Source organism: Nicotiana tabacum, chromosome 15, assembly GCF_000715075.1.
Source record: "Nicotiana tabacum cultivar K326 chromosome 15, ASM71507v2, whole genome shotgun sequence".
Taxonomy (NCBI): Eukaryota; Viridiplantae; Streptophyta; class Magnoliopsida; order Solanales; family Solanaceae; genus Nicotiana; species Nicotiana tabacum.
In genome coordinates, this window is record NC_134094.1 from 37,661,890 (window position 1) to 37,686,915 (window position 25,026).

The 25,026-nt window shown below is 38.1% G+C and overlaps 3 protein-coding genes across 4 annotated transcripts; all 3 read right to left on the bottom strand.

The window, feature by feature from the left end:
- Window positions 1-13,355: 13,355 nt before the first annotated feature.
- Window positions 13,356-19,639, bottom strand: LOC107775446 (uncharacterized). 2 transcript variants are annotated; one of them, XR_001645752.2, is made up of 2 exons: window positions 19,125-19,639; window positions 13,356-13,885 (listed from the first exon to the last, which is right to left on the bottom strand). XR_001645752.2 is itself a non-coding variant. In XM_016595173.2 (2 exons), exon 2 carries the CDS (start codon window positions 17,874-17,876, stop codon window positions 16,821-16,823), a length of 1,056 nt encoding a protein of 351 aa, XP_016450659.1. In that variant the 5' UTR covers window positions 17,877-17,883; window positions 19,125-19,639; the 3' UTR covers window positions 13,892-16,820. The 2 variants fall into 2 exon arrangements, 1 of the variants encoding a protein (XP_016450659.1); XM_016595173.2 differs by lacking the exon at window positions 13,356-13,885 and adding an exon at window positions 13,892-17,883.
- Window positions 19,640-22,164: 2,525 nt separating this feature from the next.
- LOC107775448 (putative mitochondrial protein AtMg00860) lies at window positions 22,165-23,132 on the bottom strand. Its single transcript, XM_075231465.1, has 2 exons — window positions 23,060-23,132; window positions 22,165-22,760 (listed from the first exon to the last, which is right to left on the bottom strand). Exons 1-2 carry the CDS (start codon window positions 23,130-23,132, stop codon window positions 22,165-22,167), a joined length of 669 nt encoding a protein of 222 aa, XP_075087566.1.
- A 54-nt stretch (window positions 23,133-23,186) lies between these two features.
- LOC142169584 (uncharacterized) lies at window positions 23,187-23,759 on the bottom strand. The gene has a single exon (XM_075231466.1). The coding sequence runs from the start codon at window positions 23,757-23,759 to the stop codon at window positions 23,187-23,189; it is 573 nt and encodes a 190-aa protein (XP_075087567.1).
- Between the last annotated feature and the right edge of the window lie 1,267 nt (window positions 23,760-25,026).

Here is a 25,026-nt window from a genome sequence, read left to right on the forward strand (position 1 = left end):
ACTTTGAAAAATTAACAGAAAGATGTTGTGGGGATTTTGCAGCAGAAGGAGGTAAGTGCAAGTTCATAAAATAGGCAAGAGAGCTTTCTAGGCAGTGCAAAAATCTAGCAAATCGTGAACAGTTTTGGTGTTCCAGTATATGTGTCAAAAGTCATGTTCCAGTTGGTGTTATCAAGGCAGTGGTAGCTATTAAAGCCACACCAACACTGCAATTCTCGAGTCCAGAATTAGCTAAAATGATCAAGGAATCCCAGGCAGCTATGTAGATGCACACCACTCCCCCAATCGAACTTTCCACCATAGTAAATTGTATATTCTAAAATCAATTAATTTTATAGTAATAATTGAATATAAATCAGACTTTTTACCCATAATATCTTCTCCCTCGTGCAACAACTTTACCAATTAGCACAGAATTACGCAGCGACTATACAAAAATAAAGAGCCGGCAAGGTAACATAAAAAAATATGCATCATAGTAATGATACTAGCTAGGCAACCACAGAATTATGCAGCGACTAAGTGCCATAGGCAAAGTAAAAAAATTACTAGACTATTCAGACTTTGTGAGAGAGAGAAAGAGAGAAGTGGTAGAAGAAGCAACACAAGGAAGGAGGAGAAGAAGAAGAAATAGAAGAAGATGTATAACATTTGGTACGTACTGACCTTGATTGTTCTTACCAGTAGATGGTCGATTATTTAGTTGAACAACAACTTGTTGTGCAAAGGAAGCTTCTACAGGTGAACATGCACTGAACCTTAGCATGTCAGGATCAAGTCGCAAATCTGGGTTCAGACGCTGAAGTCGTGCGACGACGTTCATTATAATATTTTGTTCCATAGCATCCTTTTGTTCGTTCAACTTTTCCTGCATTCTTTGTTGCATCCTCTATTCAATTTCCTCCATTTTCTGATGCATCCTCTCATTAGTAGCATCTAAAGAAGATACAAGATTTCCTTTTTGCCCTTTTAATTAAGTCTTGGTAACCCCTCGTCCATACAATTTCACGCGACCTATATGTTCATGTCCCATGACTGATGCAAAATCATCAACTGAATGACTGTCATCTTCACTTTCTTGAGTTTATTGTATTCTCTCCATTTCAGCCTACAAACCAAATGCGAGAGAAAAGAGTTTAAGTAAATAAAATTGAATTAATAATTAAGAACAAATAAATAATCGTGACAAACTTTAAATTAGAAATTTCGTATAATTTTACTAATCGTATTGTCATATGAGCTTTTGTATACTCGGCCAAGTTTTCTTTTTCTTGTAGCCACAAAGATGTCCTTACTTGATAGAGTATCTGAAGTATTAATAATTTCCTTCTTTTTTTCCTAGTTACATGAAAATAGGTATAAGAATCTTTCCATGTAAAGTTAGCAAGTTCACAATTTTTAAAAAAAAAAGAAGAAGAGAAAACATCAAACCTCGCGAATTAGAGCAAAACTTGTTCTGCCAGCAGTGTGCGGACACTTCAACTAATTTTGATTCTATAATGACCGACCGGTCATTTTGGAGCTCTAGCACGTCATTCAGCAGTTTGAGACCGTGAGCAGCTTCACTTCAGGTATTATGACTTGTATGTATGGTCGGAATTTAATTTCGAGAAGTTCAGAGTCGATTTGGAAAGAAAATTCTAATTTCGGAAGCTTTAAGTTGGAGGGATTAACTAATGTGTGATTTTTAAGTAAACGATCTAAGAATCAGGATTTAAAGGTTCCAATAGGTTCGTATGGAGATTTTGGACTTGGGCGTATGTCCGAATCGAGTTTTGGATGACCTGGGAGCGTTTCGGCACCTATTGTGGAAGCTGGCATTTTGGAAGAATTTTATAAAAATTGGGTTGAGGTGTATTTCAATGTTATCGATATCCGTTTGGGATTCCGAGTAAGGAATAGCTCTGTATGATGATTCTGGTATTGGGAGTGTGTCCGAAAGTGGATTCGGAGGTCCGTAGGTCATTTTGGGGTCATTTGGCGGAAGTTAGAAATTTGAAGGTTTTTAAGAAGTTTGACCGGGAGTTGACTTTTTGATATCGGGGTTGGATTCCAATTTCGGAAATTGGAATAGGCCCGTAATATCGAATGTGACTTGTGTGCAAAATTTGAGGTCAATCGGACGTGATTTGATAGGTTTCGGCACCAAATGTAGAAGTTTGAAGTTCTAAAGTTCATTAAGCCTGAATTGGGGTGCGATTCATGATTTCAATATTGTTTGATGTGATTTGAGGCCTCGAATAGGTCCGTGTTATGTTATGGGACTGGTTTGTGTGATTGGACGGGGTCCCGGGGGTATCGGGTGTGTTTCGGACCAAATTGGAGCAGTTTTGGACTGCTGTTGCTGATGCTTGGTTTCCTTCTTCGCGAACGCGAAGGAAGTCCCGAGTTTGCAAAGAGGAATTTATGGGGCTGCTGGGTTTGGCCTTCACGAACGCGAGCCAGTAGACGCGAACGCGAGCCAGTAGACGTGAACATGAATGCGGTCAAGGCGACGCGAACGCGAAGAGGGAAGGAGGGATTAACTAAAGTGTGATTTCTAAGTAAACGATCTAAGAATCGGGATTTAAAGGTTCCAATAGGTTCGTGTGGTGATTTTGGACTTGGGCGTATGTCCGAATCGTGTTTTGAATGACCCGGGAGGTTTCGGCGCCTATTGTGGAAGTTGGCATTTTGGAAGAATTTTCATAAAAATTGGGTTGAGGTGTATTTCAATGTTATCGATATCCGTTTGGGACTCTGAGTCTGGGAATAGCTCTGTATGGTGATTCGGGTATTGGGAGCGCGTCCGAAAATGGATTCGGAGGTCCGTAGGTCATTTTGGGGTCATTTGGCGAAAGTTAGAAATTTGAAGGTTTTTGAGAAGTTTGACCGGGAGTGGACTTTTTGATATCGGAGTCGGATTCCGATTCTAGAAGTTGGAATAGGTCTGTAATGTCAAATATGACTTGTGTGCAAAATTTGAGGTCAATCGGACGTGATTTGATAGGTTTCGGCACCGAATGTAAAAGTTTGAAGTTCTAAAGTTTATTAAGCCTGAATTGTGGTGCAATTCATGATTTTGATATTGTTTGATGTGATGTGAGGCATCGAACAGGTCCGTGTTATGTTATGGGACTGGTTTGTGTGATTGGACGGGGTCCCGAGGGCCCCGGGTGTTTTTCGGAGTAGTTTCAGACCAAATTAGAGATGTTTTGGACTGTTGTTGCTGATGTCTGATTTCCTTCTTCGCGAACGTGAAGGAAGTCCCGAGTTCGCAAAGAGGAATTTATGGGGCTGCTGGGTTTGGCCTTCACGAACGCGAGCCAGTAGACGCGAATGCGAGCCAGTAGACATGAACATGAATGCGGCCAAGGCGACGCGAACGCGAAGAGGGAAGGAGGGAACTGGGTCTAAGGCCATTTGGCCTATGCGAAAGCGTAAAAGTGTACGCGAACGCGAAGGGACGGGTCAGCTGGCCTTCGCGAACGTGATTAAAGTGTCGCGAACGCGAAGAGAGATTTCTGGGCAGTGAGTTGTTTTAAAACGGAATTTTGGCCATTTTCACTTCATTTCCTCCATGGGAGCCGGTCTTGGAGCGATATTCGAGCTCCATCATCATCATCTATATCAAGGTAAGTGATTCTCACTTAATGCAAGCTAAATACTCGTATTATATATGGATTTAGACATGAAAATTTGTAGAAATTTGGGATTTTGAAGAAAAACCTAGAAATTGGTATTCTTGGATTTTGATCACGAATTTGGGCATGAAATTGAGAATAAATTATATATTTGAGTTCGTCGTGCTATTGGTAAGGTGTATCTTCGAAAATATTCGAAAAAACCGGGCCCGTGGGTGGTTTTATCAATTTTTCAAGCGGAGTTAGGAATTGTTATAAATTAGATTATAATAAGTACTAGATTGTTTATTTATGGATTTGTACGTTTATTGACTAGTTTTGGAGCGTTGCACATCAGTTTGAGTTATTGGAAGGGCTTAAGAGCCGGTGATAGAACTTCAGAGCGAGGTACGTCTCCTTTATAATCTTGTAAGAGGGAATTAATCCATAGGTGAAATAATTCAATATATGCTCCTTTTTGTGGGGGCTACGTATGCACGAGGTGACGAGAGTCCGTGCGTAGCTACTAATATGTTTATGTACGGGTAGTCTAGGATCCAGATCATGCTATACTTGCGATATTTGCAACCTTATTGTTAATTTAAATTACTTAAATCATATTGAACTTGGTAAATGAATTTTTAAAAGGTTAAACTTCGTTTTCCTTGACCGTTAATGAGAATTGACATTTCCTTGGATAATTGCTCCTTAAAGAATTCTTGATTGACTGTTGAATGTGTTTATCTTTTGTGGAGCGGGCCGAACGCCTCGGTAGATTAAATAGATGCATATATGATTCACGTCATTCGATCCTCGGCAGTGCACAGTTTGGAGCGGGTCGTACGACCTCGGCATGATTTGCGCATGATTGAATTGATTGCTTTGGAATCTACAATAAATGATATTGCCTCCTTAGTTTGAGATAAATTGTTAAATAATGGGAGATAAATTTGGGAATTTCTTAATTATAAAAGAACTACTTACTTACTTAAAAATATTGAGCTTGCAACCATTTTATATAATCCATACTTAAATTATATAATTGACATCCTATTTATAGCCCATAGTAAGTGTCGAAGTCGACCCCTCATCACTACTTCTTCGAGGTTAGGCGGGATACTTACTGGGTGTGTGTTGATTTATGTACTTATGCTACACTTGCTGCACATTTTTGTGCAGGTACATATATGTTTAATGATTTTTTGGACGCAGAGGAGCGATTATGGCGGGGACTTAGGTGAGCTGTATTCTATACGATGATCCGCAGCCAACAGAGTCTCCTTCAGAGTACTTACATTTTTCCTGTCCAATTTGTATTCCTAACAACTGTTGTATTTTATTTTATATTCCTAGTTAATGCTCATGCACTTGTGACACCGGGTTTTGGAATGATTATAGGTTGTGTTTTATTGGAACTTTTAAAGATATTATTACTTATTTTGAAAACTACATCTTTTACGATTTATATTGAAGGAAAATATGATTTCAAAGGCAACAAAATGAGAACCCAATTAAGTATTTATTGTTGGCTTGCCTGACAGTGGTGTCCGGCTCCATAACGACCTTTATGGATTTTGGGTCGTGATAACATGGTATTAGAGCGCTAGGTTCACTTAGGTCTCACGAATCATGAGCGAGTCTAGTATAGTCTTGTGGGTCGGTACAGAGACGTCTGTACTTATCTTCGAGAGGCTACATGGCTGTTAGGAGAACTTCCCTTCTTGATTCCTCATTGTGCGATTTGATCCCTGTGAGGCTTATGCCTTCATTTCCTTCCTATTCAATCTTACGCGGCGTGAGGCGCTTGTTATAAATTGGGAACCGAGGAATTCGAATGGTACTACAGATGTGGTGCAAAATGTTTCTCCCTGTATATTTTCTTTGGGCTATTGTCGTCACCTTGTGGAATGCCGTTCTGTCGTTTCAGCTCAGTATTCATTATTACCTAAGGTTTTGAGACTTGGTAGTGATTGTTACGATGATTCGCGCGTTGCTATCGCACAGTGTTGGTGTAATGGTAGGATACTTGTCTATGCGTCGAAGTAGTGAATGACTTGGAAGAAGGTTTACTCAGTGCATGATTCAGAGATTCAATATTTTATTTCCAGCGAAGGAAAGGCAATGAGACTATGAATGTTCAGGTTTGGATTGACGGAGTAACAAGACTTGGTATTTCGAGCATGGTGAAAATTTTCATCTGTGATGTGGTGTCGTTGCCCTGGATTGAATGTGTTAAATTCTCTGGTGTTATGGTCTTCATCAATTTGCCTTCGGGCAGGGTGGTGTGAAACAGTGCCAGGGAAGTGGCTGTCAGAGATCGCAGTGTGCGGTGGTTCAGGACTTAATCGGTGGTCCGGGTGTTGAGGGCTCAAGGAAGATGATCTTTGGAAAGGTTTAAAGTTGGTAGCGATCGATTGGTTCAAGTGCTACAGAGGTAGATTTTGATTTAAGGCAACACCTGGGCAGCGAAGGATGAGGAAGAACATGTGGGAGGTGTCTCGCAGTGGTTAAACTTCTAAAAGGCGAAGTGTAAGGAAACAAAAGTCGAGTAGTTGCTTAAAGGAGAGGGTTTGACCAAAGTGGGAGAGTGGAAGAGTATCAGATGGGTTCTGTGGTAGGATAGCTACACGCCTTGGGGAAAGTTTGGAGTGATTTGGGATTCGTTGTGGACAGTGACTAGGTCTACGGGATTAATTTGGAATATTGGTTGCTATATTGAGGAAGATTGGATGTGACAGGAGGGGGTAGCTTAATATTAAAAAAAAATTCAACATGACTTTGGATTGGGATGTATTGTCGCGCGTTTAGTTGATGCCAATGGGGAGTGAACGGGCTTGTACAACTGGTGAATGAGTACGGGCTCAGGATAGTTTTTTAGTTTCATGGTAATTGTACTCGGTGCAGCATTGTTGGAATATGTCGGCATGGAATTTCCACAGGTGGGTTATTTCTGGTGAGCAGGTTAACTGTTGCATGGTGTTGATGAAGCTTCTATGAAGAATATTACTAGCTATCCGGTGAGAGGTCGAATATGTAAATGTGGCTAGTGATTCAAAGCATTCATGAAATGGTTAGCATAAGGATTTTGAGGAATTTGGCGGGTCGATTACACAAGGTCATGTCAGTAAGGAAGAAGGAATCTTGGAAGGTTCCAGGGTCATGCAATGGTAGCTTCAAGCTAAGTGGGCGAGCCCCCAGCGCCTACGATTGGATTGCATGGTTGTCTACTTGTGAGATTTTTGGTTATCAGCATGTTGGTGGGTTATTACGACTAAAGAAAGAGAACATCAGTGGTGATTTGAGCCAAGATTTGAGGAATGTTTGCTACAATTGGTTTTGTCTATTCATGTTCAAGCTTTGGGAAGACTCAGAGTTTATGCTTCGTATGGATGTGATGTATAAGAAAAGGGATTCAGTTGATTTCTTCTTGAGAGGGTATATACGTGCTCGCAGAGCCTTGGAGTTGGTTATATTCGGGACCAAGCCAGAGTGGGTGACTCTCAACAACGGTCCTAGCGGATTCAAAAGTTAAAAGTGCAATGCCTAAGGATTTTGAGTCCGTAGTATGGTTAAGTATCGAGCTTTAGCAGCGGATTATGAAAGGGGCTTGGAGTGTTCTATGTTATCTTCGGTATGCGGTTTAGAAATGGAAGAATGGGAGAAAATAACTTCTGAATCATAGGGAAATTATCAGAATGAGTGTACCCATTAAAACTGCGAATATGCGCACGAGGAAAGTATCTGATGGTTCGTGGGTTTTGAGACAGCATGGTCTCGTGAAATAAGGTCACCCCGGATAAGTGCAGATTTGGGTTCATGATGTTTTGAATGGAGCTATTATTATTTCTAGGGAAAGTCCCGAGTAAAGTAGAAGAAGTGGCTCGGTTGGTAATGGTTGAATCAGCACGGTTATGACAGTGACCAGTTTCTCCAGCGTGAAGTTATACATGTGGTTTGTCATTGTACATTTGGGCTTGAGGCCACCACAACTTGGTTGATTTGGGAGGTATTTGATTCGTATGGCTTTGTGGTGTAAAGGGATTTCCGGAAGAGTTATTGTGGTTTAGACCACGACTTGAGGTTTGTATTTTCTATGGTTATGGGAATTCAATCGTGTGTCGCTATGGTTCTCCTGAAATGAATTAAGTGAAAGGTTTCTATATGATGAAGTGTGTACCCTATTAGTGGTTCAGGAGTTATGATGAAATTATTGTACCTTTGCGTATTGGCATGATTAGGTGCAGGAGATAGCATGGGAATCGAAAGTCGAGGATCAAGGTTGCCATTTGGTGTTTGCAGGAACATCACAAGCTCGGATGAGCAAGAAAGGACTTAGATGGTTAGAGTCAGCTGGTATTATTTTTGGCGTCACCTAAGATAGGTATCTTGTATGGGAGGCTTTGCGTATTGATTGCGGATTCTTGATTGCTTTACAGCATTTGTGTGGCCGATGGCATGGATGTGCAGACTCATTGTCTGATGCGGAAGGTCGTGGGAGCGTGTCCCACGGGAAGATTGTATAAGTGTGACATGTAGTCACTGGATTGATTACAGATTTGAAACCAAGTATGGGGATTTGGTACTATCGCTACTGTGAAAGTTTAGGCCTGAAAGCCGCTCTATTCAGTTGGTTGTGAATTGTGGAAGTTTGTTCCAGATTTGACGGTTGTTCTTATGTGTCATGGGAAAAGAGGTCATTGTGGATCCGTGAAATGTTATTAACCAATGCAGTACGATCAGGATCGACTTGAGGTCTGCGGATGGATCTAAATGTGAATGTGGGCTCTATATCAGGCCGGATGTGTTCATTTCAGCATAGTGCTGTCTTCGGAGGGGTTTTCGGGCCTTGGATGTTATTTCTGTTATCGGCCCTCCCATGTAGTCTATATTGTGCCATGTGGGTTGTGAGGCAGTTTGATAATTTGCACTCGTACTGAGATCCCGTATAGTTTGTGGTCTTATATGAGCATGAGGGCTCTCGAGATATAGGTCATTTATTGCACCTTAGTTGTGCTTGGGTTTATAGCGTATGATACTACCCGTCTCCCCATGAATTGTATTATGAACTTGGCGTGCTTATGGTTGATATTCGGGTATTTTGTAGGTATAAGCATTTTAGCTTGATGGGGACTTCCCTATTTATCTCCATTTGTGGATCGGGTGGCACGCCGCCACGGATATGTTGTTTGGATTGGGTGGCACTCCGCCACGTGTATCATGGTTGGATCGGGCTGCACGCTGCAACGGTAGCATGTGTGGATCGGGTTACACACCACAATAGTGTGATGTTGAGCACAGTTCCCTATATTTATTCATGTATGCTTTGTCCCGCATTTTCTGAGAAAGATTCATGTCACCTTTTCGGTTGTTTAATTAGTTACGTGGGTTGAGAAATTCTTTCCAGAGTTTGTTTCCTTATGTATCACATTCGAGTTAGTAGCTTGTGGGCCCATTGTGGCATTATATGAGATTTTTGGCAGTGTCTAAGATGGCTTATTGCCGGAGCAGCTTGTACTGGGTGAGATGAGATTATTGGACCTGGGATCAATGCGATCAAATTTATATGAAGCATATTAAAGAGTAAATATTGTTATTCAGTCCAGAATGAGGTAATAGTTCTTGTCGGGAGGAGAGACCCCATAAATTGTAATTCGGCAGGTGGCTATGAGTTCTACATATCTTCTCTGTCGTAGGATTTCCAGAATTGGGACAGAACTTATACGTGTCATGAAGGGTATTGTAGGCATCAGATTCGTGGAATTTCGGCTATTGTTATCAGAGGATGTTATTATGGTTAAGTGAATTATGCGGTGCATGGTCTAAATTCAACAAAGTATGCAATTCTGTATTGGTGCATCGTGTAGTGATTGATACGGTGTTCATATGTTGGAATCAGGCCTGGTGGAGAATTCTATATGCTGGAATTTGACTCTAAGACTTGCTTGTCTAAATAAAGACGAAGATCTTTAAGTTTGCTCGAGCAAATGTGCTCAACTAGGTTATTGTAGCACGGGTAGGTGCACGGGTGTTAATCAGTGATTTCAGACAACTCTAGAGCAGTTCTTAGCACATTCGCAGATGAATATATATTTAAGTGGGAGAGAACGTAACGACCCGACCGATTGTTTTGTAGCTCTAGCGCGTCATTCAGCAGTTTGAGACCCTGAGCAGCTTCACTTCGGGTATTATTACTTGTACGTATGGTCGGAATTTAATTTCGGGAAGTTCGGAGTCGATTTGGAAAGAAAATTCTAATTTCAGAAGCTTTAAGTTGGAGGGATTGACTAAAGTGTGATTTTTAAGTAAAAGACCTCAGAATCGGGACTTGAAGGTTCCAATAGGTTCGTATGGTGATTTTGGACTTGGGCGTATGTCCGAATCGTGTTTTGAATGACCCGGGAGGTTTCGGCGCCTATTGTGGAAGTTGGCATTTTGGAAGAATTTTCATAAAAATTGGGTTGAGGTGTATTTCAATGTTATCGATATCCGTTTGGGACTCTGAGTCTGGGAATAGCTCTGTATGGTGATTCGGGTATTGGGAGCGCGTCCGAAAGTGGATTCGGAGGTCCGTAGGTCATTTTGGGGTCATTTGGCGAAAGTTAGAAATTTGAAGGTTTTTGAGAAGTTTGACCGGGAGTGGACTTTTTGATATCGGAGTCGGATTCCGATTCTAGAAGTTGGAATAGGTCTGTAATGTCAAATGTGACTTGTGTGCAAAATTTGAGGTCAATCGGACGTGATTTGATAGGTTTCGGCACCGAATGTAAAAGTTTGAAGTTCTAAAGTTTATTAAGCCTGAATTGTGGTGCAATTCATGATTTTGATATTGTTTGATGTGATGTGAGGCCTCGAACAGGTCCGTGTTATGTTATGGGACTGGTTTGTGTGATTGGACGGGGTCCTGAGGGCCCCGGGTGTGTTTCGGAGTAGTTTCAGACCAAATTAGAGATGTTTTGGACTGTTGTTGCTGATGTCTGATTTCCTTCTTCGCGAACGCGAAGGAAGTCCCGAGTTCGCAAAGAGGAATTTATGGGGCTGCTGGGTTTGGCCTTCACGAACGCGAGCCAGTAGACGCGAACACGAGGCAAGAGCTAGACAAGCCTTCGCGAACGCGGCCAAGGCGATGCGAACGCGAAGAGGGAAGGAGGGAACTGGGGCTAAGGCCATTTGGCCTACGCGAACGCGTAGAGGGGTACGCGAACTCGAAGGGGCGGGTCAGCTGGCCTTCGCGAACCCGATCAAAGGGTCGCGAATGCGAAGAGAGATTTCTTGGCAGTGAGTTCTTTTAAAACGGGATTTTTGCCATTTTCACTTTATTTCCTCCATGGGAGCTGGTCTTGGAGCGATTTTGGAGCTCCATCATCATCATATATGTCAAGGTAAGTGATTCCCATCTATTACAAGTTGAATACTCGGATTATATATGGATTAAGACATGAAAATTTGTAGAAATTTAGAATTTTGAAGAAAAACCTAGAAATTGGTATTCTTGGATTTTGATCACGAACTTGGGCATAAAATTGAGAATAAATTATATATTTGAGTTCGTCGTTCTATGGGTAAGGTTTATCTTCGAAAATTTTCAGAAATCCGGGCACATAGGCCCAAGGGTGATTTTATCGACTTTTCAAACGGAGTTAGGAATTGTTATAAATTGGATTATAATAAGTACTAGATTTTTTATTTATGGATTTGTATGTTTATTGACTACTTTTGGAGCATTGGGCATCAGTTTGAGTTATTGGAAGGGCTTGAGAGTCGGTGATAGAACTTCGGAGCGAGGTAAGTCTCCTTTCTAACCTTGTAAGAGGGAATTAACCCCATAGGTGAAATAATTCAATATGTGCTCCAATTTTTGGGAGCTACGCACGTACGAGGTGACGGGAGTCCGTGCGTAGCTACTAATATATTTATGTTCAGGTAGTCTAGGACCCATATCATGCTATACCTGCGATATTTGCAACCTTATTATTAATTTAAATTATTTAAATCATATTGAACTTGGTAAGTGAATTTTTAAAAGGTTAAACTTCATTTTCCTTGACTGTTAAATGAGAATTGACATTTCCTTGGATAATTGCTCCTTAAATAATTCTTGATTGACTGTTGAATGTAAGTTTATCTTTTGTGGAGCGGGCCGAACGCCTCGGAAGATTAAATGGATGCCTCTATGGTTCGCGTTGTTCGACCCTCGGCAGTGCATAGTTTAAATATTTATGTTGGAGCGGGCCGTACGACCTCGGCATGATTTGCACATGATTGAATTGTATACTTTAGAATTTACAATAAATGATATTGCCTCTTTGGCTTGAGATAAATTGTTAAATAATGGGAGATAAATTTGAAAATTTCTTAATTATAAAAGAACTGCTTACTTACTTAAAAATATTGATCTTGCAATTGTTTTATATAATCCATACTTCAATTATATCATTGACATCCTATTTATAGCCCATAGTAAGTGTCGAAGTCGACCCCTCGTCACTACTTCTTTGAGGTTATGCGGGATACTTACTGGGTACGCGTTGATTTACGTACTCATGCTATACTTACTGCAGATTTTTGTGCAAGTACATATTTATTTAGCGACTTGGTGGGCGCAGAGGCACGATTATGGCGGGGACTTAGGTGAGCTGCATTCTATACGACGATCCGCAACCAACATAGTCTCCTTCAGAGTACTTACATTTTTCCTATCCAATTTGTATTCCGGACAGCTGTTGTATTTTATTTTATATTCCCAGTTAATGCTCATGCACTTGTGACACCAAATTTTGGGATGATTATGGGTTGTGTTGTATTAGAATTTTTAAATATATTATTATTTATTTGGTAAACTTCATCTTTTACGATTTAAATTGAAGGAAAATATGATTTCAAAAGCAACAAAATGAGAACCCAATTTAGTATTTATTGTTGGCTTGCCTGACAGTGGTGTCCGGCGCCATCACGACCTTTATGGATTTTGGTTCGTGACAGATTCTTTGTATTGGTTTCGGACATTTTCTGCAAATAGTCAACTTATAAATTTAATGCCACAGAGAAAGCAAGGGCTACTTATAGATGGAGTAAACTTCATATAGTGATCTTCTACATTGATACAGAGACTGCCTAGCTAAGGGAGAAGTTGGGTGCCAGCCTACATTCCTTCACATAAAGTAAAACAAGAAACAAATAGAGAATAGGTCATAAAAAGATTGGATGTAATTACCTTGTGAGGAGCGGAGTTCCAATATTTAAGATCATTAAAGTGAGATTCCGGAACATCTACTGGCCTATTCTCCATTCAAAGCTCATCATTCTCATAGGCTTTAAAGTTGTTTATCTTCAATTGATTCTTATACTTTCTCCAAGCAATACAAACTGATTCAAAAACCCATTATTTTGCCTCGTCAAGAATGTCATATTTTTCTTACATATTTAATGCAATTGGGTTAGTGTAAGAAATAATAAATATCATCCATGTTTATTGGACATTGGGAACTTCATACCTTGATATATTTTCACATATCATTTTTTTGTGTCTAGTTTCCTCCAATTAAATACATTAAGAGGACAAAAAATCTCACTCCTTGCCAATGTGCCGAGGAAACTACCCAACTCTTTTACAACTTCTTTAGTAGGACCAACTGGTTGATTATACTCATTTAGAATAATTATTTTATGCTCATTTCTACCATGAACACTTGGCATTTGAGTACGATCTCTTTTTCTTTTTGGCGAGGAGGGGCCTACAATAGTACAAAGCAAAGATAGTCATAAATCACTTTTTTAGTTAATTTTATGATTAAAATTTATATATATTTGCCTTGTTCCTCAAATTGTTCAATTGCTTCATGATTGGTAGAATCATCAGATCGTTCATGTACTCCCTGTGATGCAGGAGTGATGGAATACATATTCACTTGTTGCACTTGTTCATGTACTCCTTGTGCTGCTGGAGAGGTGGAATTCTGTGGCACTTGCTGCACTTGTTCTTGCAATTGAGATCCACCTTCGGATTGTCGTGATTCATTTGCATTTGACCTTATAGCTTTCAAGACTGTTTTTGTTGTCAACGACGAAACCTGTTGGTTTCGCAAAGATGAAGGTAATCCAACTTCTGATTGTCGTTCTTTATTTTCATTTGACCTTGTAGCTTGGAAGGTTCTTTTTGTTGTCAACGACGAAACCCTTTGATTTCGCAAAGATGCAAGTGATCCAGCTGGAATGCGGTTGGATATTTTCTTATTTTTGCTTGATCACCCTTCTTGATTCATGACTATTCAAATATTTTTCAGATTCTGAAAAGCAAACAAAATATAGGTTAGCAAAAGCAACAACAAAAAAATAGGTAATGAACTAATCGTCAAGACATTTTCCCTTTCAAATTCCCAAGATGTCTCATATGGAAATTAAAAGAGAAAAGGAAGTTATTCTTATATCTCTGATTGTCTTAATGGCAGATAGGATTCTTTAGTTGAAAAGAAATAAAAGTCCATATCCATTTGTTCTCTTCTCTATATTAGTTAAATTTAATCTTATCCTCTTCAGTCCAAAATTCTGCAGATTCTCAGCAGATAACAGAGGAACAAACAGCGCAGAAATTTTGTGGCTCGGCTGTGCGAAACACTTAAATCAAACAATAGCTAACTTGAGAGATCACCTATGCAGATTTGCTGCCAAAATTGCTGCAGAAAACTGATCAGAAACAACCTAAATTTCAACTTTTAGTTGCTGCAATTATGCTGTTAAGTTGCAGCTCAAACAATGATCACAAAATATTTATTAAAAAAAAGGCATTATAACTCACTCAAAAAAGAATATACTTAAAAGAATTTCACAATTTTCTTATTTAATCATCTGCTTCCATCCAGTCACAATCAGTATCATCAAACTCATCCTCCTCTTCCGATGTTTCCACAATTGTATCATGTGAATTTTGTGCATTAGATGGAATATCAATGATATCAACGGGTACATCTTCTCTTGACCATCTAATGTCAACATCAAGTAATCTAGATGAGGAACCAATGTCATTATTAGGTTCCCTTCAAAATGTGTCTCCAATATTAGGACAGTTCTCTTCCTCCAGATCATACAAATCAACAGGTACTTTGCTCCTCGCATAATAAACATCTTTCTCAATTGGATCCTCCACATAAAAAACTTGATAAACTTGTGATGCCAACACAAAAAGGTCATTTGTAGTGCATAATCTATTGAAGTACACACAAGTTAACCCATAATCATCTCTTTCATTACGAAACCAATCACATCTAAACAGTACAACACTAAAACAACCCCAATAATCAATCTCAATGATATCCTGAATCGCTCAATAATAGATAACCTCACCATCGATGAAATTTTGGTTCCTAGCACTAGCAAAACTATCTGTTGCTGCCGATAAAGTCACTCCGCTATTTTGAGTCTTGCATCGGGAATCCCATTCTTTGGTATGAAATCGGTATTCATTAATAAAATATGTCGTATATCTTTTGGCTACCATATTAGGTCCTTTGGGTAGCCATATTAAATAATCTAGCACTACAATATTTTTAACTTTCTCTTTAAACCAATTGCTGAATTCCCGACTATGATCCCTCGCTCTTACCCATGCATTTGATCTACTATAATTAACAATTAAATTCTTATATTCCCTGCAATCAAGAACATTACAAGTTTAATCATATTATAAAAAAATTATGAAAATATAAATAAATGTTTATATAATTTATCTTACTCGATAAACGTTTCCATTTGTTCATCTCCAGTATGGAACAGAGCATATCGATGTGCTTCAAAGCATAACTGTAAATCCATGAGAAAAGTATTTTTTTTTTCTTACTTTCAATTGGATGGCCTATATTAGGGAATATAGGTGATAAATTTTGAGAGCACTCATCATCCACAGTTTGGTACCTACGAAATTTTATCTTCACGTCATCGTGTAGATATCTCGAACAAAAAGTCAAGCACTCATCAGCCAAAAACTCCTCTTCTATTGACGATTCTGGACTAGATCGATTACGTACAAACGCCTTGTACTTACATAGGTTCCTCTCAATGGGATACATCCAACGGAGATGAGCCGGACCCCTAAGCTTAATTTCATTCACCAAATGAATAGGCAAATGTGGCATTATGTCAAAAACTATTGGATGGAAAATCTTTTCAAGCTCGCATGTTATTTCAACAATTTCAGATTGTATTGTTTCAAGATCTCTTCGCCTTGTGACCTTACTACATATAGCTCTAAAAACAATTCCCAACCTAATCAAGGCCAATGAAACATTCTTGGGCAACACTTTTCTAACAGCAATCTGGAGCAAGTAATGCATTATAAAATGAGTGTCATGACTCTTGTACCCTGATATTTTCATCTCCTTCACTTGCATGCGTTCTGAAATATTCGAAGCATACCCTTTTGGTAATTTAGCATTTTTCATGACAGTACAAAATAAACGTTTCTCTTTTGGTTTCATGTAAAAACAAGATTTAGTGAAACTTATAGTTCCATTATTATTTATTCTTCGTTGTAGCTCATTTCGTATCCCCATTTCTTGTAAGTCATAGCAAGATTTTTCATGATCCTTTGATTTTTTATCTATTTCTAATAAAGTCCCAAGCAAACTATCACATATGTTTTTCTCGATGTGCATCACATCAAGATTGTGCCTCAATTTGTTATGCACCCAATATGGCAATTCAAAAAAAATGGATATATTTTTTTACGGACCCTTATAACTCCGAGGCCTTTTTTTTAGTGCTCTTTCCAAAGATATTGTTGAATTCAAGCAGCTCTTCAAACACTTCTTCACCCGACAAAGGAATAGGTGCAGGTCTATGCTCCTCCTTACCATCAAAAAACTTCTTATCTCTTCGGAATGGATGATCACGAGGCAAAAATTTTCGATGACCCAAGTAACACATCTTATGACTATGTTTGAGATATTGAGAACATGTGTCATAATTACAAGAGGGGCATGCCAATCTCCCCTTAGTGCTCCATCCTGAAAGCATTGCTAATGTTGGAAAGTCACTAATTGTACACAATAAGGCAGCACGCATTCGAAAAGTTTGGTTGGTTTCAGCATCAAATGTGTCTATCCCAGTTTCCCATAGTTCCTTCAATTCTTCAATTAATGGTCGTAGGTACATATCTATATCATTTCCTGGAGATGATGGACCTGGAATGATCATAGACAATATTATATACTCTGGTTTCATGCAAATTCACGGTGATAAATTATAGTTCATTAACATAACAGGCCACGTGCTATGAGAAATGCTCATGGTCCGAAACGGGTTGAAACCATCACTTGAAAGACCCAATCTAATATTCCGAGGATCTCTAGAAAAGTCTGGGTGCAAAGAATCAAAATTCTTCCAAGCTTTCCCATCAGCAAGATGTCTTATATCCCCATCATTGGGTCGTTCATTAGCATGCCATCTTATTGCAGCAGCCGTTTCAGGACACATGAATATCCTCTGAAGCCTAGGCTTTAAAAGAAAGTACCTTAAAACCTTTGTAGGGATTTTAGAGCTTGTTTTAGTCAAAGGACCAGCACTCTTCCATCTTGAAGACCCACAAATAGAGCAATTATCGGCATTCGCATTTTCTTTCCAAAATAACATGCAATTATTAGGACATGTATGTATTTTTTTATAATGAAGACCCAAATCTTTTATCATGTTTCTAGCTTTGTTGAAAGATTCTGGTACCTGAGCAAAGGGAAATGCCACTTTTATCAACTCTAACAAATTAGAGAAAGCCACATTACTCAACCCATGCAAGCATTTAAGCAAGTACAAACGAATAGTGAAACTCAATTTACTAAAATTTTCACACCCCGGATATAACTCTTGTTTTCCGTCCTCCGGCAATTTGAAAAACTTCTTTGCATCTTCAGATAGTCTTTCCCCAACTCCTTCTTCATCCCCTACCTGACTCTCTATATTTCTAAATGTATCATGAAGTAGTCCATCAATATTGTCACGCATGATAGAACTGTCATCATCACTGCTTGTATGAGGTGTATTTCTCGAGGAAAATCCTTCCCCATGGAAAACCCATTTGGTATAACTATCAACAAATCCATGAACAACCAAATGATCCTCTACCACATTTCTATAATACCAATAGCGATTCATGCACTTTTTGCAAGGGCATAATATTTCATTTTCTTGAGCGGCTCGTTCAAATGCCTTATCAAGAAAATTATTTACTCCACGGATATACTCATCCGTCCATCTCAGGAGATTCATCCAACTTTTATCACCATAATCCATAGATATCCTATATGATAAAAGTAAATCAACAAAACTAACCAAATAAACCAAAAGCATATTAATTTTGACATTGACCACTGCTTTTAAGGGTGGAACTCAGAAAGTCACAAACAGTAAAGCAATTTTGGCATGAAAGGCATAATTACTTTTCTGTAATGTAACAAGTAAGTTTGAATATTCTGTAGATAACTGCAGTAACAACTAGCTTCAATATCAAACTGGTTAAGGACAGTATATGAATCCTCAATACCAAAGCAATGATTGCTTTATAAATTATCGGCAAAATATTTTATGAAGCAAGTCTGAAGCAACAACAAATTCTCTTGACATGATTCATATTCAAAAATATCTATGACTAATGAAAAAAGAACGTGGACTAATAAAACATATACCTTTTGTTGGCTATTATTATTTAAGAGTGGCTAAAAATATACTACACTTCTCAAAGATAAAAAGGGATCCTCACTTTTAACACTAAAATATGAGCTATTTCAATTCTGCATTATCGACAATGACTATACATATTCGGATATGGGGTTTTTTATTTGGAAAAGCGAAAGGTTTAAAGAATTCAGAGAATTTGTTTTGGTCTCATCATATGATGCAAAGTGAAATATGATTTTAATTGACTAATTCCAACTTTTAATTGACATGCATCTCTTCCTGTCTGCTCCACATATTGATCTTCTTGTATTGAGACAAACAGAGTGTAAAGAAGCCTCTATTGAGTTGATGTTGTAAAATCAGAGAAAAACAAGTAGTAGTAGAAAGGAAGATATTTTATTGGATAAGGAAAGAAAGATATGGAAAACTTTGCTTTCTACTGCAGTTCTAATGTGCTGTTTTCCTTTGCCAGTTTCTTCCCTTTGTCAAAAAAGAATATACTTGCTTTCAGTCACAAACACTCGTGCGCTTCTTTACATTTTGTAATTTGCTTTAACATGAGCTTAGATTTGGTCCTTATTAACAATACATCTCAGCCATTAAAAAATCTGGAGAGTAATTAGGCATCCAAAATCCTTTTACCACATAGGAATATCCATAAATTAGGTATTAACCCAGTAATTCTATTACTACTTAGAGACATAAAATTGAACAAACAAGAAGAAACCCACAAAAAAATCCAAAATAAAACAACAGTAAATCATTCAAATTTATTCGGATCCAAACCATTTAAATACATTTACTAAATGAAAATGAAGAAATTTTCTAGTGTTTCTACTTAGAAAAGCGGACAGTAGTACTAACCTTTGATAAAAATTTGGCTTTTTCAATAATAACTTTACAATGAGGAGCCAAAGTCTCTGCCCTTATCGCACCAAATTTGCAGCTTCTCCGCCCCCTACTACTACCAAAATTGCTTCACCTACTAATTTTATCAAAAAAGCAAAGGGAATCAATGTATCTTACCATAAACTTGCAGAAAAAATTAAGAGTCGACATCAGTATTATCTTTGCAGCTAAGGAAAAATTAAGAATCTCTGGCGGCTAGGGATTATGTATCTTCAGATTTGCTTGGATTTCTCTAAGGGGGGAGTATTCTTTGATATGTTGAGAGTATAGAAAGAGTTCTTGTTCGATGTGCTAGGAAATATTTTATCTGAGTGGGCTCTATCTTTTTTACTATTAGAAATTAAAAAAAAGTCTAGGGTTTGGTGAAATAAGGAGGGAAAAAATGAAAATAAAAATAAAATTGGGTAAAGTTAGGAGGGAAATTGAACCGTCTCCATAGACCCATTTTGCAAAGAACCGTAGCCACAGGTTGTCCTATTATTACGGTTACAACAACTGTCGCAGTAGAACACCCTATGGCGATGGTTATTTAAATAATGTAACGGGTTACTTGCAAAAATGTGCCAGTCGATTTAGTTGTCCAGTGTAAAAACGGGTTTAATAACTTGCCACAAAAGAGAGGAGCAACTTGAGCTTCACCAAGAACTAGTTTGGCTGGTTGGTTTAGTGAAAATTTCTGATGTTTTTCATGTAGTATTTCATGTGATAAGAAGGAGAGAGGGTAGGGGTTTTCTTTGGCATGAAGGAATGAAATATGAGAGGAGGTTATGGAAAAGCAAATCACAAAAGTAATATATATGAACTTTGGATAAGTATGAAAAAAGTGGCTGCCCAAACTACTAAATATTTTTAGATAATATGAAATATTTGCTGCCCAAAATATTTTATACATATCTATTGTATATATATATATATACAAACTACAATATATCTTTAGATAATATGGAAGATTTTCTGCCCAAAATATTATATATATATATATATATATATATATATATATATATATATATATATTGTATTTCATAACAATTCATCAAAATGATATTAAGTGTTACACATATCAACACCATGGAACTTCTTTGTCATATTAACACAATCTAAAGTAGGTAATTTTCATATATCGTCAAATTCATGTTTAGAGAGTGTGAAGTAAAATCTATCCTCATTATCAATATAGTCAATTTAGAATTCAAGTATTAGTCTAAAACCTTTAGGGTGTTACAACCCTCTCCCCCTTATATAAATTTTATCCCGAAATTTATTTTATACTAGTCCCAAAACAAATGTGGATATCGAACTCCCATATCCTCTTCTCTCTCCCAAGTAGCTTCCTTGGCAGAATGATTTCATCAAAGGACTTTCACTAAGGTAATTCTCTTATTTCTAAGCTCTTTTAACTCACGCACTATGATTTGGATAGGTTCTTCTTCATAGGTCAAATCAGGATTGACCTCAACAGATTCAACAGGAAGAACATGAGATGGATTTGAGCGGTATCTTCTAAGCAACTGGGCCAACTCTCTCAAGCACTTCATAAGGTCCAATTAATCAAGGACTAAGTTTTCTTTTTTGGCCAAATCTCATAATCTTCTTCCATGGAGAAACCTTTAAAAATACCTTATCGCCCGTTTGATACTCAATTTCATGCCTCTTAAGATCAGCATAAAACTTTTGTCTATCCGAAGCAATTTTAAGCGATCCTTGATGACTTTTGCCTTATCTTCAGTTTGTTGCACAATCTCAGGACCCACCAATTTTCTTTTACCAACCTCGTTCCAACAAAGAGGAGTTCTATATTTTCTCCCATATAAAGCCTCATAAGGAGGCATGCCTATACTTGATTAGTAGCTATTATTATAAGAAAATTCTATCAGGGCTAAGTGTTTGTCCCAACCACCCTCAAACTCATAATATAGGCTCGAAGCATATCCTCCAAGATTTGTATTATCCTCTCAGATTGGCCGTCTGTCTGAGGATGGAAAGAATTACTAAAGTTTAATCTGGTGCCCAAAGCTTCTTGAGAACTGGTCCAAAATATTGATGTAAATCTCGAGTCTCAGTTAGATACAATAGAAACAGGAACCTCATGCAGCCTCACAATCTCATTAATATACAATTATGCTAAACGTTCAGGTGCGTAGTCTATTCTGATTGCCAAGAAATGAGCACTCTTGGTTAGCCTATCCACTATAACCTATATTGCATCAGGATTTCCTTGAGTGCATGGAAGCCCATAACCAAAGTCCATCATTATTCTCTTCGATTTCCACTTTGGTATGGACAAGAGTTGTAGCAAACCAGCCGAAACTTGATGCTCGGACTTTATTTGTTGATAGTTCAAGCATTTAGAGATAAACTTTGCAATGTCTTTCTTCATACCATTCCACCAATAGTGTTCTTTGATGGTTTGGTACATTTTAGTGCCTCCAGAATGCATTGCATATGGTGAAGTATGTGCTTCACTCAAAATTTCATTCCTCAATTTGTTATCTTTAGGAACACATAACCTATTTTGATAAAATAGGACACAATCCTCCCTCAATTTAAAATCAAGATTTTCTTCATCTTGAATTTCTTTGATTAGTTTCACAAGCTTCTCATCCAACTTCTATGATTCTTTTACTTGTTCAAGTAGAACTGGCTTGACTTGCAAACTAGCAATAATAGAACCATCAGCTTTAAATGCAAGACAAATATTCATGACTCTCAACTCAAGAAACAAAGAAAAAAGACTTAGAGATAATTTGGAAAAGGATTTGCGACTTTGAGCATCGGCAACAACACTGGCTTTACCCGGATGATAGTCAATTGTGCGGTCATAATATTTGATAACCTCAAGCTATCTACGTTGTCTAAATTCAACTCTTACTATGTACCCAAGTACTTCAAACTCTTGTGAGCAGTGAATATATGATACTTTTCACCATATTAGTAATGTCTCCAAATTTTTAAAGTGAACACTTAGCAGTAAGCTCAAGGTAGTGAGTAGGACAATTCAACTCATGTTGTTCAATTTTCGAGAGGCATACGCAACCACTTTCCCTTCTTGCATCAAAACACAACCCAAACCATGATGAGAAGCATCACTATATATCACATACTCTTTTCCTTCAGTTGGTAGAGTAAGTATTGGAGCTTTAGTCAATAAAGATTTGAGCTTTTCAAAGCTCTCTTGGCATTTGTCATCCCACACAAACTTGACGTCCTTCCTCAAAAGTTTAGTCAAAAGAGAGGCTATAATGGAGAAACCTTTGACAAACCTTCTATAGTATCCCGCTAAGCCCAAGAAACTTGTTATTTCAGTCGGAATTTTAGGTGGTTTCCATTCAACAATAGCTTGAATCATACTAGGATCAACTTTCACACCTTCAGCTAACATAACATGCCCTAGAAAAGCCACTTCACGAAGCCAAAATGCATATTTGGAAAGCTTGGCATATAGTTTTTTCTCCTCCAAAATTTGCAAAACAATCCGGAGATGTTTATCATGATCTTCACAATTCTTGGAATATATTAAAATATCATCAATAAATACCATCAAAAATTGATCGAGATAAGGCTTGAATACACAATTCATTAGATCCATGAACACTACAGGAGCATTTGTCAACCCAAATGGAATCACCAAAATTCATAATGACTATACCGAGACCTAAAAGTAGTTTTAGGAACATCTTGCTCACTTACTCGCACTTGGTAATACCCAGACCTCAAGTCAAATTTTGAGAACAACCTAGCACCCGATAGCCGGTCAAATAATTCATCGATCCTAGGCAATGGATATATATTCCTAATTGTTACCTTGCTCAATTGCCGGTAATCAATACAAAGCCGAACAATTCTATCTTTCTTTTTTACAAATAAAACAGGAGCTCCCTAAGGAGAAATACTTGGGCGAATAAAAACCTTCTCAAGAAGTCCTTGCAATTGAATTTTCAACTCATTCAATTCCGCTGGAGCCATTTGGTACGGAGTTATAGAAATAGGAGTAGTTTCAGGAATAACCTCTATAGGAAATTAAACTTCCCTTTCCGGGGGCAACCCAGGAAGATTTTCAGGTAAAATATCAGAAAATTCACATACAACTGGTATATCTTTAAGGCTTGGACTTTCTAAGTGTGTATCAACTACATGAGCAAGATAAGCTTCACAACCCTGACTAATCACCTTTCTTTCCACAATCACAGAGATAATATTAGATGTCAATGATCTTTCACCTTGAATGAAGATGTGTGAAAATGTAGGAGCTTTAAAGTTCACACGCTTTGACCTACAATCAACTACTGCATGGTATCTATGAAGCCAATCCTTACCGATGTTGACATCATAGTCTTGGAAAGGCATTTCAATCAAATCAGCATGGAAGGCTATATTTTGATTCACAAAGGAGTAACCTCGATAGATCTGATTACAAACAGCCTGATGACCCAAAGGACTTTTGACAAGCACGCCATAATCAAGTCTCATAGATTTCACATTTTCAGGAAAAATAACTGATGAGCAAATATAGAAATGTGTAGAACCAGGATCTAATAGGATTATAACACATAAGCCAAAATTGAAATTTACCAACAACCACGTCTGCCCCATCTTGGTCATCCTTCTGTCTCATAGCATAAGCTCGTGTTATAGCTCTTGACTAACTAGCTTGATTAGCTCCACTGGCACATGTTATTTGGGTGTTTCTAGATCTCGCACCTCTATTCCCTTAAGAAGGAGCGGTAGTAGGTTTCTAAACTGAACCTTCAGTACACGGAGAAGAAATAGGGTTAGGATTAGGACAATCCTTCACTTGGTGATCGAAGCTACCACAATTAAAACAAGCACTAGAAGCTTTCATGCAAGTACTAAAGTGATTCTTTCCACACTCTGCACAAGTGGGTATACGATTCTTGCCTTGTCCATATCTTGGACTGCTAGCAGTAGAAACATTTGATCTATTTTGCTTATGCTGAGTTGACGTGTGAACACCACCAGTCTTGAAATTGTTAAACTTACCCCTTTTGGAGGGACCGCCATAATCTGAATTAGCTTTTCTAAACCTGTTTTCATTTCTACGAACTTGTTCCTTGCCAATTCTTTCCCAAGTAAGAGCAACTATAATTAGTTTGGAAAATTTTTAATGTTGCAAGACCGCCACAGACTTTCGGATAGAATCATTCAAACCATCTTCGAATCGCCTACACTTATTTTTTTCATCATCGATAATACCTCCAGCATAACGAGAAAGCCTGAGAAACTTTTGTTGATATTTTGCAATAGACATACCTCTTTGCTTTAAATCCAAAAACTTTTTTTCTTCGCATCACGATAAGCATGTGGGATATGCAAAATTCTTTAACAAAATCATCCCAAGTAAGCACCAGAGGTTTTGCTTTGGCATGTGGTACACTTACCCACCAGTCATAAACATCCCTTTATAACAGTGAGATGGTATACTTAAATATGGCACCTTCCGAACAGTCTAACTGCTCAAACACTCTCCATATGCACTCAAGCCATTGTTCAGCATCAGTAGGATCAACAGTGCCTTCAAACTCAACTCCACCCATTTTTCTCATTTTCTCAAAGTTCATTTCATTGTGGTCGTACATTGTTCCAGCCAAGTGATGAAAAAAATTAGCCATTTACTGAAAATGAGGATCAATAACAGGAGCAGTATGAATCATATGAGGATTTGGACCAACTCTTGCACCCTGATTACTTCCCACTTGAGATCCACTATTACGAGGAAAATTAAGATCAGAAAAATATTCTCCAATCCCTTCTTGTACGCGAGGTTGGTCATAAGAGCTATTTTAATCCTCATGAGCGGCTTCCATAGGTCTATTAGAAGAAGAGGCCATAACATAATTCC